The sequence below is a fragment of the Emydura macquarii genome, unplaced genomic scaffold, assembly GCF_026122565.2.
Source record: "Emydura macquarii macquarii isolate MOO-44397 ecotype Brisbane River unplaced genomic scaffold, CSIRO-AGI_Emac_v2 contig_2636, whole genome shotgun sequence".
NCBI classification, from domain to species: domain Eukaryota; kingdom Metazoa; phylum Chordata; order Testudines; family Chelidae; genus Emydura; species Emydura macquarii.
The window spans coordinates 38,866,109-38,880,559 of record NW_027132773.1 but is presented as its reverse complement, the minus strand read 5'-3'; the positions used below and the strand labels follow the sequence as shown (position 1 = coordinate 38,880,559).

At 38.1% G+C, this 14,451-nt stretch overlaps 1 protein-coding gene across 1 annotated transcript in view; it reads right to left on the bottom strand.

Annotated features, from left to right (window-relative positions):
* Positions 1–14,451, bottom strand: part of RELN (reelin) — a 434,942-nt gene that overhangs the window by 196,211 nt on the left and 224,280 nt on the right. Inside the window, exon 9 of the mRNA XM_067564502.1 lies at positions 11,504–11,600. Within this exon, the coding sequence (XP_067420603.1) occupies positions 11,504–11,600 (97 nt within the window). The remainder of the gene's footprint in view (positions 1–11,503; positions 11,601–14,451) is intronic.

The window sequence follows — 14,451 nt, the reverse complement described above, 5'->3', positions numbered from 1 at the left end:
CAATCTGAGTAATATTTTGGAGAAATGAGATCAGTTCAGATGGATCACACCATGGCAGTCATTGGGCCATGGCATGTTTAAGATGGATATATTGCCACTCCTTAGTTTCTAGATTGAACCTTTCTTTTAATATTTGTAAAAGGGAGGAAGTTATTTTCAATAAATTGATTGATGGTTAAAATCCTTTTCCTAATGCAATCTGGCCAGATGATGGGGTTGCCTGCTACATAGAGTTTCAAATTACTCTAGATAGAGGCCTCAAAATGTAGACGGGGGTGTTGGTTTCAATTTAGTAGACAAAGCACGCCAAGTATTTCTGGCTGCCACAATAGCTGGCAATTGTCCTTTAGGGAATCGGTAGTAATCTGACTGCAGCGCATTTGAAAGGGCTAAAGGAGCAACCAATCCAGATTCCCTCTGGAGCCACTCTTGGGCTATACAGCATGAGGGAATGAGCTACTGTGCTGGTTGGCTAGGAATTTCTGCCTGATGCTAAAGTTTAAAGTTGGGAAATGTAAAACTACCTGTTTTGACAGGGCGCTGTAATCTTTGTAAGGAGATTCTGGGTTTATTACCCCACAAGAAGGACCTGAATGTCAATTTTGGTAAAATAAAAAGGAGTAATATGGATAGGGACGGATTTGGGAATAAAAAGGATCCTAGGAAGAACATTAATTTTGATTATGTCTAACTGCATAATTAATGGTTAACTGTGACTATGTTTTTAAATTTCTTTATGGAACAGGATGACAAGATATCTGAGTTATGTCTGTTGTCATCTAAATGTCCCTATAGGAGACCCACTTCCAACTAAACCCAATGAGATCTTCATTGTTTTCAATTTATCCCAATTTATCTTGTAGCCAGAGAAGTTACCAAAGTTATCTATTGTTTGTAAGGATATAAGAGTTGGGATTGGACCATAACAGCTTTATCCATGAAATTAAGGCTTTCCCCAACCCAAATTTATTCAGGGTAAGAAAGAAATATTGCCAGTTCACTCTGTCAAAAGTTTTTACTGAATCAATTGAAATGATTGCATGGGAATTGCTGGAGTTTTGATGAAATGACATAACATTAATCAGCTGATGTGTGTTATTTGCACCATATCTTTTTAAAAATAAATTCCATCTGATTGGGGTGAACCATATCACATTACTTTTTCAAGCTTCTTAGCTAATATTTTGGAGAGTATTTTTATATCAGTATTGATTAAAGCAATGAGGCTATATCTGTTATACTTTTGTACATCCTTACCTGGTCAAATTGTACAGGGCTTCCATCAGAGTAGGAGGTAATGCACCTTTCTTAAAGGCATCTTTGTAAATGTGTAACAGGTTAGGGGCCAGAATTTCTTTCAAACTTTGATAGAATTCTATCAGTAGGCCATCAGGACCGGAGGTCTTCCTGGACTCATTTCTTGCATGGTCTTGATTATTTCCTCTGATTGCAAGGAAGAGGGCATCTTGGCCTCCTGCTCTTCTGAGATTTGTGGGAAATTAAGTTTTTACAAAAGTATTCAGATCTTCTGAGTTGGATGGTGAATCATTATTGTAAAGACCTCGGTAGAATTTCAAAAAATGATAATTGATTTCTTTTTGACTAGTAATAAACTGCCCTTGTTCTGATTTGGGTGATTTGGGATCTTTGACCTCTCACTTTTAATCTGTATGTATTAATTTTAAAAGAGGGGAGTGCTGTCTCCACCTTTTACAGGTCCAATTTGTCTCAGGGGCGAAAATTGTAGTATCACTGGTGCATTGTCAGAGATCATGACAGACAATTTCATTATTAAGCACTGAGTCCACCAGATTTGTAAAAAATCAGGAAGAAATTTATTAACCAATAGGAATGTGCAGAGGGAAAAAAAAAGTACAATCCTTCATTGTAGGGTTCTACAACCACCATATATCTTTCAACCCCAATTCTTCTAGCATGTGATTGTGTACACTGAGTTAACCTGACTTATCTAAAAAAGAACATCTCATTAAAATCTCCTGCTATGATGACTGATTCTAATAGGATATTAATTTGGAAAAAAAAAGTTGTTAAAAACAACTTGGATCATCTTTGTTGGGTCCATATACATTTAATTAGGGTATATATAAAGATTTTAGATTCTCCAGTAAAAATCTACCTTCCTCATCTTTATTTCATTATTAAGTATTGAGTCCACCAGATTTGTAAGAAATCAGGAAGAAATCTATTAATCAATAGGAATGTGCAGAGGAGGAAAAAAGAAGTAAAATTCTTCATTGTAGGGTTCTGCAATTTACGTCTAGAATTTGTGAATTGAGTCTTTTGTGAAACATTATTGCTACACCTTTGGTGTGGAGGAGAAATTGTTAAACACACCTTGCCCCATCCATCCCTTCCTAAATTTCTCTGCCTCCAAGTCATTAAAGTGAGTTTCTTGTAGGAAGAGAACAGTGTTTCAGTGTTTTTACATGAGTGATAATACTTTGTCTTTTTCTTTGTTGATTCACCCCTTTGATGTTCCAGGACACAATTTATAATATTAGCCATAAGGAGTGCTAAGGTGAAAATATCTCTTTATCAGGTGATTGAATAGTATCATTGCTTGGACATTTGTTAGTTCCAGATCTAGGAAAGGTATATCTGGGTTCCCCCTCATCACACTGGGTTATGAAGGGGAGTAGAAAGGGACAGAGTAAGGCAGACCAGGAAGGGTAGAAGACAGATATAACATGAGAAACAGATAGAAAAACTTAAAAAAAAAGAAATGATTGAAATTGACCACGGATTACTTAAAATATTCATAACTTTTACCCAAACTGAAATCGGATCTAAGTCCAGGAAACTTACAAAGGGGGTGGCTTCATCACTCACTCCTCCCAAAACACCCACCTGGGATATAACTAGATTCCCTTTAAGTTTATAAAGAGAAAATAATCTCATGTCAAGGGAGGGCATAGCATCTACACTATTCACAACAAAAAAGGAGGAAGATGGCTAGCGTCTCAACTTAAGACCAAGTCTACAGTGGATATATAAGAAAGGTATACAAATTGTTTAAATAACCTTATTCAAACATAACTGGATTATTTGCAGATAAAGGTTCACTAGCAGAACAATTCTGCCTAAATTTCACTCCCTAGAGCCTTGCCCATACTGGATTATAGGATGAGTGTCATTGCCCCATAGTTAGATCAGCAATGTAAATCAGCATAACATTTTTTGCAATTCATTTAACAAAAATAAAAACTAAACAACTTGAACTAATACTATTGGAAAAAACAACTGACAGTCTCACAACAACACAATCTCAAGTAATTTGGTGACTCATAAACAGCAATAATAATTATTCTTGGTTATGATTTTAGGGGATAAGATTTCTTTACAATAGGGGAATTGAAAGATTTTTCATTACATTGTCTAGATCTGGTATCTCTTATAAGTGTACATTTAGGGCAAATGGACTGAATATTTCTGGATAAATCCAAAATCTAGGAAATTAGATGGGGATGAAACAAAGTAAAATCATTGGGGGAGATTTAAAAAAAGGCAGGGGAGGAAATGAAGTAGTCCAAGTGCAACCCTTAGGTAGGGCTCTTGATCTATTGAATTTAGCCATCTTGTCCATGATGTCCTTGGTGAAATATGCAAAAATCATCAGCCTCATCCCTTCCATATTAGGTTTTTAAATTCACTGGCTTTTTTAAGAATGAGTTTCTTAATGTTGTATTTTTTAAATCTTACAATTATGGCTCAGGATACAATTTTATCATGGAAATCACAGATACTGTAACTTTACCAGACCTCCACGACTTCTTTGGCTTCAGCTGTCAGCAGCTGCAGCTGAGGCCAGGGCCAGAGACAGGGCTGTGCGTTCACTGCCGTATTGGTGGGGCTCGGGCTGTCAGTCCCCCCACCAGGGGACTCCAGCTGTCATTCCTTCCACGCCTTCCTCCCTGACCAGTTATTTTTAGTAAAAATCACAGACAAGTCACTTATATAAATACATTTACATTTATAAAATAAATTTCTGTTTATTGTCTGTGACTTTTACTAAAAATAACCATGACAAAAATCTTAACTTTAATTATAGCTGAGGCAAAGCCTTTGGAGATTCTTTTGGTGAAAGGGAGAAGTGGGCTCTCTCAATATCTAAGTTCCGATTAGCAGGGAGAAACAAAACCACTGACAGCATGATGGATAAAAATTCTACAGGCCTCCCTTTTTTCCAACCCCGCCGGGAGACCTACAATTCTCAGATTGTTTCTCCTTGATCTTCCCTGAAGATCATTAACCTTCTCCCGCAGTGCTTTAATAGTTATTTTCTGTTGCTCTTAGGTTATATTCATAGTAATCACTGTGTTTTCTAGCGAGAAGATTCTATTCTCAGCTTCCTCTAGTCCTGATGCTAAGCCTTGCAAATTAGCTTGGTGTGTGCTAGTAATATTTTAGATCTCAGTTTCATCTTCAAATATTTTTCTGACGATCCCAGTCTCAAGTAAACAGATTGTTTTAGCCAGTCCATAATTTCATCTAGTCTCAGAGGGGCAGACTTTCCCTGGTCAGCCATCCTGGCTGAAAAAGGGCTGTTTGACAGCTTCTGCTTTTTAGGATTTTGTAGAAAGTCTGGAGATGAAGTAGCATCCATAATGGCATTAAATTAAAAGAACAGCATTGTAGAAAAATATGTGATGAATATAAGATGGGAAAAAAAGCGATTCAGTTCCTGATGGTTATGGATTTTAGGAGGTGGGTAATGGAGCTGTAAAGCTATGCAGTCACCATCCTGCTAGCGACTCCTGGAAGTCTGCAGCTCAAAGCTATTCTTTTCTATTCTTACACTGTGCTCATCACCATAGTATGTGAGCACCTGGGTGCAAATAGGAAATAAAAGGATAGATTTTGATATCAGTTACACCAGTACAGATTGTGAAGATTCAGGGAATCTGTTTGTACAACTTATGAACTATTTGATATTAGAGGCTCTTTATAGGTATCTCTGTCAGACTGTAATTACATTTTGGATGTGGGGTTCTTTACCTTCTCTGTTACTTCTTTATTTCCATGTTGGACTGTAGGGTAGTGGTATAGGGCTGACCATAGGGAGTCATTAAATCTGGATTGTCCGCCACTGAAATCTTTCTAGACAAAAGGCTGGCAGGGGACAGATCACCTAGCAATGAAGTCACTTGGTAGGACTCTGTGGTAGGACTCCCTGGTCACCCGTGGAGGCTGATCAAGGAGGCACCAGACGGAGCGACTGGTATTTTATAAAAGAGCAGAAACTGCTCCATTTGTGCTCTCTTTTTGGCCATTTTTCATCAGCTTGAGATGAGGGAAACTTCTGAAGGAGCTAGATGAGGCAAAGTGGATGGAGGGACACTACCTACGTGAACACTGATGGTCCCTCAAGGACTCCCAAAGGAAGAATGGGCTAGTGTGAGTCACAATGTATGTAAGGTTTATTATTTTTGTATGCATCAGTGGATTTTTTGTGTAACTAAATAAAGCGTGATAATGGGGTAGATTCGGAGCAGTGTCTCTGTATCAAATACTACACCTCCTGCATGCCTCCTGAGAGAGTTAAACGGTAACCCAGAAGGCTCATATCTTCATTGGGATTCTGGGAGAAAGCATGTTTATACTACTGGGGTATATTGGGGGTCAGCACTGGACCTGAGGGCCTAGGCAGGTGACCTGAGAGGCTCACTTTTGTGAAAGAGTAACAGACTGAAGGAGCTCCCCATAAACATCGGCAAAACTACCTGATTATATACCTTCAAATCCCTCCTCAAAACTCTCCTTTGCCATGATGCTTATATAAAAAACGCTGACAATGTTAGACTGTTGTTGTATTGTGACTAGGGATGTAAACGTCTAAGCATTTAAACGGTAATCAGCTGTTTAAACATTTTAAACAGCTGATTATCGTTTAAACTGGAGGGAGCGGCAGGTGCCCTTGGCTTGGCTCCCCACAAGTGAGAGCAGCTGGGAAGCTCTTCTAGTTCAGTCCCCTGCACTCATGGACTAAGTATTATCCCACCCATCCCTGACATGTGATTGCCTAACCTGCTCTTAAAAAACTTCCAATGAGGGAGATTCCACATCTCCCTATGCAATTTATTCCAGTGCTTAACAACCCTGACAGTTAGGAAGTTTTTCCTAATGTCCAACCTAAACCTCCCCTGTTGCAATTTAAGCCTATTGCTTCCTGTCCAATCCTCAGGGGTTAATGAGAACAATTTTTCTTCCTCCTCCTTGTAACAACCTTTTATGTACTTGAAAACTGTTATCATGTCCCCCCACAGTCTTCTCTTCTCCAGACTAAACACACCGAATTTTTTCAGTCTTTCCTCATAGGCCTTGTTTTTTAGACTTTTAATTATTTTTGTTGCTCTCCTCTATACTTTCTCCAATTTGTCCACATCTTTCCTGAAATGTAGCACCCAGAACTGGACATAATACTCCAGTTTAGGCCATATCAGCACAGAGTAGAGCATTTTCCTCCTGCTTACAACACTCCTGTGTATACATCCCAGACTGATGTTTGCTTTTTTTGCAACAGTGTTACACTGTTGACTCATATTTAGCTTGTGACCCACTATGACCCCCAGATCCTTTTCTGCAGTACTAATTATTCCTAGGCAGTCATTTCCCCTTTTGTATGTGTGCAACTGATTGTTCCTTCCTAAGTGAAGTACTCTGCATATGCCCTTCCAGCTTGACTGTGAACCACTAACTACTCTCTGGGAATGGTTTTCCAACCAGTTATGCACTTACCTTATAGTAACTCCATCTAGGTTGTATTTCTCTAATTTGTTTATGAGGGCATGTGAAACAGTATCAAAAGCCTTACTAAAATCAAGATTACTACATATACCGCTTACTCCCATCCACAAGACTTGTTGCCCTGGTCAAAGAAAGCTATTAGTTTGGTTTGACATGATTTGTTCTTGACAAATCCATGCTGACTGTTACTTATCACCTTATTATCTTCTAGGTGTTTGCAAATTGATTGCTTAATTATTTGTTCCATTATCTTTCTGGGTAGTGAAATTAAGATGACTGGTCTGTAATTCCCCACGTTGTCCTTATTCCCCTTTTTATAGATTGGCACTATATTTGCCCTTTTCCAATCCTCTGGAATCTCTCCCATCTTTCATGACTTTTCAAAGATAATCAGTAATGGATCAGATATCTACTCAGTCAGCTCCTTGAGTATTCTAGGATGTATTTCATCAGGCTCTGACAACCTGAAGACATCCAACTTGTCTAGGTAATTTTGAACTTGTTCTTTCCCTATTTTAGCCTCTGATCCTATCTTATTTTCCCTGGCGTTCATTAAGTGAGATGTCCAATTGTTACTAAACATTTTGGTGAAAACTGAGACCAAAATGTCGTTTAGCACTTCTGCCATTTCCACATTTTCTGTTATTGTTTTTTCCCTTTGTGGAGTAATGGGCCTACCCTATCTTTGGTCTTCCTCTTGCTTCTAATGTAGTTGTAGAATATTTTCTTGTTACCCTTTATGTCTCTAGCTAGCTTAATCTTGTTTTGTGCTTTAGCCTTTTGAATTTTATCCCTACATACTTGCACTGTTTGTTTATATTCATCCTTTGTAATTTGACATAGCTTCCACTTTTTGTAGGACTCTCTCTTCTGAGTTTCAGATCATTGTAGATCTTCTGGTTAAGCCAGGGTTGTCTCTTGCCATACTTACTATCTTTCCTATGCAGTAGGATAGTTTGCTCTTGTGCCCTTAATAATATCTCTTTGAAAAACTGCCAACTCTCTTGAACTGTTTTTCCCCTGAGATTTGTTTCCCATGAGAATCTTACCTACCAAATCCCTGAGTTTGCTAAAGTCTGCCTTCTTGAAACCCATTATCTTTATTGTGCTGTTTTCCCTCCTATCACTCTTTAGGATCATGAACTCTATCATTTCATGATCATTTTCACCCAAGCTGCCTTCCCACTTTCAAATCCTCAAACAGTTCCTCCCTATTTGTCAAAATCAAATCTAGAATAGCCTCCCCTAGTAGCTTTCTCCATCTTCTGAAATAAAAACTGTCTCCAATATTTTCCAATAACTTGTTAGATAATCTGTGTCCTGCTGTGTTATTTTCCCAACACATACTTGGAGAGGAAGGGAAGTGGAATCATGTGTGCCCGGCTCAGCTTCTGTCCCAGTTTCCTACAAATTTCTCCCATATCTCAATAATTCCTCCCCATAGTTGCGCCATCATTCAAAGGAGGGGGCTTTGTGACTCCCCTTCCTTTACTGCTCCCAGTTCAAGGGAAGGAACCCAGAATTACTCTCCCTCCCCATGCTGCCTCCAGGCTCATGCTTTTCCTTGATGCTGCTGCTTCTATGGCAAAAGAAAAGTTAGAGGAGTGTGTGAAGAGGAAGTCAGAGGCATGCAGTGGGAAGTGTAGGGAGCTTCAGTTCTGCCTCCAACATCCATACCCTCCATTTCTTTCCTTCTTACAAAACATGCCTCCACTGATTCCATGTCAATCCCTGCACACTGTTCCTCAACCATCTGCTTAGCTCCTCAACCTGTGGGGTTTCCATCAAGACTGGGGGAAGAAGAGACAGTGTGGGAGGACCAGGCTGTACTGCAGGGGTAGTCATTTTTTGTCAAGGTCCAAATTTCTTGGTCAAGATATAGTCAAAGTCCAGACTCCTGAGAAAATTATAATAAAAAACAATGATAATAAGCAAATAAAAAGGTTTTTGTGTTCTATTCAAAAGCATTTGGCAGTCCAGATTTGGCCTGCAGTCTGCCTGTTGACTACCTGTGCTGTATTGGCTAGGCTGAGAGAGAGGAGGTAAGGCAATGCTGCAGGGACAGTGAAGAGACTGGCATGCCTCCAATGCCCTCTGCAGCTGGCTTAATCATTGCCAAGGATCCAGAGGCAATTGCCAGGGAGAGCTAAGCTGTGGAACACAGGAGTTTCCTACACCAGACCTACACTCAAACACTGCTCCTGCTCCACACATGCCACCTCAAAATTGCAAAATGTTGCCACCACTTCATCCTTCTCTGAGGATTTCTTCTGAGACACTGCCTTCACTGAGCCCTGGAGACCATTGTCATGTGTTCCACTAGACTGCTGACAATACCCAGGGCAAGAAGACACTTTTATGCACCTCCACTGAGACAACCTACAGAATTCAATGCTGAAATGAGGCATACTTAATCCCTTAAGTTACACATGTGCCTCTTCTGAATCACAATAAGAACTCTGCCAACCTACCCCAACTGATCCCTCCACCTTTAACACAGGTGCACCTACCATAGTGAAGGCAGTTGGAGTGCACGCAGATAAATGCTGCAATTCAAATCTGAAACACAACACAAACATTGTCACCTTCTCATAACCCTTCCTCATGTCTACTTATTATGGTACTAGCCTTCCTGAACTATTCCCAGTAGCTATTGTAGCTATTCCCAGTAGCTACAGTTAAGGTAGCAAGGCCAGAGTGGTGTATACCATAATTTTGTATTTGCTGGTTTTCAGAGGTTTGAGTGTAGTTGAACTTGACATTTTGAAGGGCATTAGTAAAGTTTGGAGCAGTTAATCCAGAGTAATTCAAGTGACTTCAATGAATGATTCACACCAATGTTAGATGGGAATCAGGCCTACTGATCTCATTGGAGTTATTCTGTTGGTAATGAGAAGAATTTTGCCCATCTTGAGCAGGAGAGAGAGAGAGAGAGAGAGCGCCGATGTCAGATATCTTAGGACCAGTTTCTGGTACACTGACGAATGATGAATAGCACCTTACTCTGAGTAATCACAAGGGACTGAAATTTTGCCCAAGCGGACTACTTGTGTAGTTAAGGGAACTAGGCTTGTTTAGTCTGCAGAAGAGAAGAATGGGGGGGGGGATTTGATAGTAGCCTTTAACTACCTGAAAGGGTGTTCCAGGGAGGATGGAGCTAGGCTGTTCTCAGCGGTGGCAGATGACAGAATAAGGAGCAATGGTCTCAAGTTGCAGTGTGGGAGGTATAGGTTGGATGTTAAGAAAAACTTTTTCACTAGGAGGTTGGTGAAGCACTGGAATGGGTTACCTAGGGAAGTGATGGAATCTCTATCCTTAGAGGTTTTTAAGGTGCGGCTTGACAAAGCCCTGGCTGGGATGATTTAGTTGGGGTTAGTCCTGCTTTGAGCAGGAGATTAGACTAGAGGATCTCCTGAGGTCTCTTCCAACCCTAATCTATGATTCTATGAAAGGTACTACTTAAGATAGATAAGGTGGCAGATTCTGGCCCTAGAGAGGACACAATAGATGAGTTGCAAAATCTTTTATCCTGTTTTCCCAGCAGTGTTATTGAAATGAGCAAGGCCTGTGTACTGTGCTATATACAGTACATTTCACAATACTACTTTATAAAGTGCTTGCTCTGCTTTTGCATAAATTCGTGTCTAATATTGATTCTCAATTTAAAGGTATGGATATTACAATAAAAAGTTTTAAAATCCTCATTCAAAACCCTTTATGCTTTAGTGTAAACCTATTTGTTATAATATCAAAATTATGGTAAATTATGCCATGTTTTTTTAAACAATGTTAGAAGCCAAGTCTTCATAGCAAACCATAAAATATTTTTATTGAACATTTTATCTTACTGAAATACTAACCTGCCATGCTGAAAATTATTGTTCCTGCTGAGATTAAAAGTGGTGCTAAAATGCAAACCAGCACTAGTTTTGGCTTGTAATAAAACAGCCATGAAAAGATCACAGTAGACTCATATTTCTCATCCTTTGGTAAATTGGTAAAAGTGTCAGTGAATGTAACAGAGAATCTATTTCATTTTTGCTTTCATCAATTTATACTTTGTTTTAAATATTTCATTATGTTCACTAACTTCTGAATGAATGCATTAACACAGATAAAACACTGATAAGAATGGAACATATTGGTTTTTAACATTAAAGAAGAAATATCTATGGGAATTTCTATGGCATTCATCACTGTAGTATTTAGACACCTCACAAATAGTAATGTTTTAAGCCTCACATCACACCTGTGCATGAAGGAAGTGTTACTCACATTCTAGGGCCTGATCCAAAGCATGCTAATTTTGGCTACCCATTCAGCCAGCTTTGAATGATCTTCCGGAGGAACAGAGAAGTTAAATGATTGAGGCAGGGGCACACAGGAAGTCTTCAACAGAACCGGGAATAGAACTCAGATTTTCTGATTCTCAGGTCTGTACTGTAACCACAAGTTAATCCTTTCTCCCTCATGAAGAAACCCCTTTTAAAAAAAGGCCTTGGGTGAAATCCTGCCCCACTCAGGTCAATGGAGGTTTGCCCTTGATTTCAGTGGGGCCAGGATTGCAACCCTTGTTTTCAACACATTTAAAATATGTAAGAACTGATTTGTTAACAACCAAAATTGATTGATAAAAACAAGTAAAAATTTGAGAAAACAAAATGGTGAGTAATGAAAATGGAGAAAATGTCTGCTAGGTCAAAATGCATGAAGTTTTTTTAAAAAAAATATTACATACCTAATTTTTTCCAGCTGAATCCAATCTGCAGAATTATTCTTGGTATAGGACACAATGATGCTGGGATCTGTGTAACTAAAGCGACATGAACCTGACCCTGTGAAGAGCAATACAATTATATGTGTTATAACACAATGAAGCAATACATTATTCTTTAATAACAGCAGCTTCAGACTAAGCCCTTGTCGCCATTATCACTTTTCCATATTTTAAATGCTTTGATTGATGATGAAATTTCCTGTGCTCTGTTGCTGAAGGTAAACACAAAATAATGCATACTTTGAGTCAAAAATAACACAGAAATGATAAAGCACAGCACTGCAATGTAATCTGCTGTAAATTTCCCATGGGAACCCAGAATAAATCACCTAACAGCCCCCCTGCAAAAAAAAGTGCTTGTGTTATATTGAAACAAAACCTAAATATTAGAGAGTAATCCACACATCACTTTTTAAAAGGGGAACTTTAGAAGACTGCTTTAGACCCAAAGAACAATACCTGAAACAAAGTATGCCAAATGTTGGAAAAATGTATGTAAAATTCCTTGAGATCTCTAAGAGGAAAATGTTCTAACACCTACAAAGAATAAAAATGCTGCAGAATATCAAGAAAAACTAAAAACCAATGCTAAAAGCAATTTCATAGTATTGTTATATTAAAAATAGATTTTTAAAATCTACACAAGGAAAATTAAAATAAGAAATCATAGTGTATGCTCACTAAAGCTTACAAATAATAAATTTTTGTCACTGATCTGGGAATGAGAAAGTATTTTACCTTAAAAATATGAATTAATTAAACCCTATGACACTCTTGCAAGGGATGTTAATATATGTATTTATTTTTGATTTCTCAAAGGGCATCTCTAGATGCTATTAGAAAAATAAATATAACAATTTATTATAGGAACAATCAAAATAACAAAAACCAAATCCAACAACTCAACACACATAATGCAATAAACAGCCAGCCGGGTAATCAAATTCAACAAAAACATGCCCTTTCCTCAAGAACACAATTATGATGTACAGCTTAACTATCTCCAATCACTCAAGTAAACAGATGAACCTTGCTGTGTGCTCTGAAGGCCAAAGTTTTAGCTGTTTTGTACCTAGGATAAAGAGTAAGTTACAAAAGAGGAGGACCACCGCCTATGGAAAATGCTTTAGACATCAGCTCCCTCCATTTTAAAGAGAAGGGACTCCCTGTTGAGCACTTCCTCTGATCACAGCTGTGATAGAATCACATGAAGACAGACATTCAGGGCTTTATAGGTAAGCATATGGGTAATTATATACAGATCGGTAAACTGCTGCACAGAGAATGCCAACATTTTCAAACATGGCTGCTTAACATTAAAACACCTGAAACAATAATTAGGCACCTAAATAAATGGCCTGATTTTAAAAGGTGCTGAGCACTCTGACTCAAATAAACAGGAACTGCAAGTATTTTGAAAATCAGGCCTCAAATTTAAATTTGAAAATATGCCATTAAGTCCCTGTAATTCAGTGGTAGAACTGGGAACATAGAACCCATATCCTGATTTTCAATTCTGTACTATATCGTAAAACCTAGATCACACTCCATTCCAGAAGGGAAATCAGAGGGTGAAGTCCTAGCTCCACTGAAATCAATGAGAACTTTGCCATCAACTTCAAGGGTGAGAGGATTTCATCCAGATTCTTGTGAGTCTCTTTGAAATTACCCAGAATGTTTCTTTCCCATTCCAATATATTTTTTAAAAAATTGTTTAATCATTACTATGAAAACTATAATAACATTTTAAACCACTACAGCTATGTTCAATATGTTCAGCCAGCTTGGTATGGGTACTGCTGCAACAAGGCTCAAAATAATTAATATTACAAAGCCAAGAATACTTTGAGTTGCCAACCAGGCACCCCAAATGACTATAAAGCAATTGTCTGTTGTTTATTTTGACTGACATAACAGTTTTTTTCTACTGTATTAAAAACAAATGAAGTAAACAAAATGTTTAATTTGTACCCATCTGCTGGGATAGTCTGCTTTAGTGAATGGGCATCTGTTGTTGGCTTCTACATTTGTAACACTTATGGGTTCCAAACTTTAATCATACTCATTTATTTTATTTCAGAGGAATTCAGTTCAAAAACCAATGAACTTCAGCTAGTTTATAACCATTAAAGCTGGCAAGAGGCTGACAGGCCAAACAGCAACATTACTGAGTTTAATGTGGCAGAAAAATAAGGAAGAAGTGCATACATGATATAAATATCGAGTAGGATAGGCCTAAGGAAGGAATATTGGTGTAATTTCAACTGTTGTTAAAGTCTGCATTATGTGTTGGACATTTAAAAAACAAAAACAAATCAAACTATGCTGCTGAAAAAATGCAAGTGGAAAAGATTCTGATTTATAAATGTAAAGCAAAAAGGGAAGGCTCACTGCAGGAAATGTAGATTGTCAAACAATTTTGCAAAAATGAAAAATGTTACCTGACAAACATGCATATCTCATGTAACTGTCTGATGATATGCAAAAATAACAAATGAATTACTTAACTCCCAAAAGGAATGGAAGCACTGGGAAGGGTCTGTGCAAGGCAGATAGGGGGTTTCACTTGTATTATTGAATCAAGAGAGCCATGGAAAAGGGGTGATAAGGGAAAAAGAAGGGTTTTTCTGTTCTAATAAACAGGACAGGAAAAATTAAGACTGAGACATTTTATACAGATTGGGAAAGTCAACAAGACCAGCATATGCAGCAAAGATATCTTGACGGCCAATAATTACCCTTTCATTAATGTTGAACGTCTTTTTATCTACATTCTCTTCTCAAACCTACAAATAAGAAGACCAAATCTTTTATAACCTAAGGACCTAATTCTGTAAACCCTTACTCACAAAGAGTATGTTTACACAGTAAAAAAATCCCAACAACAATAAACCTATGGCAGCAAGTTT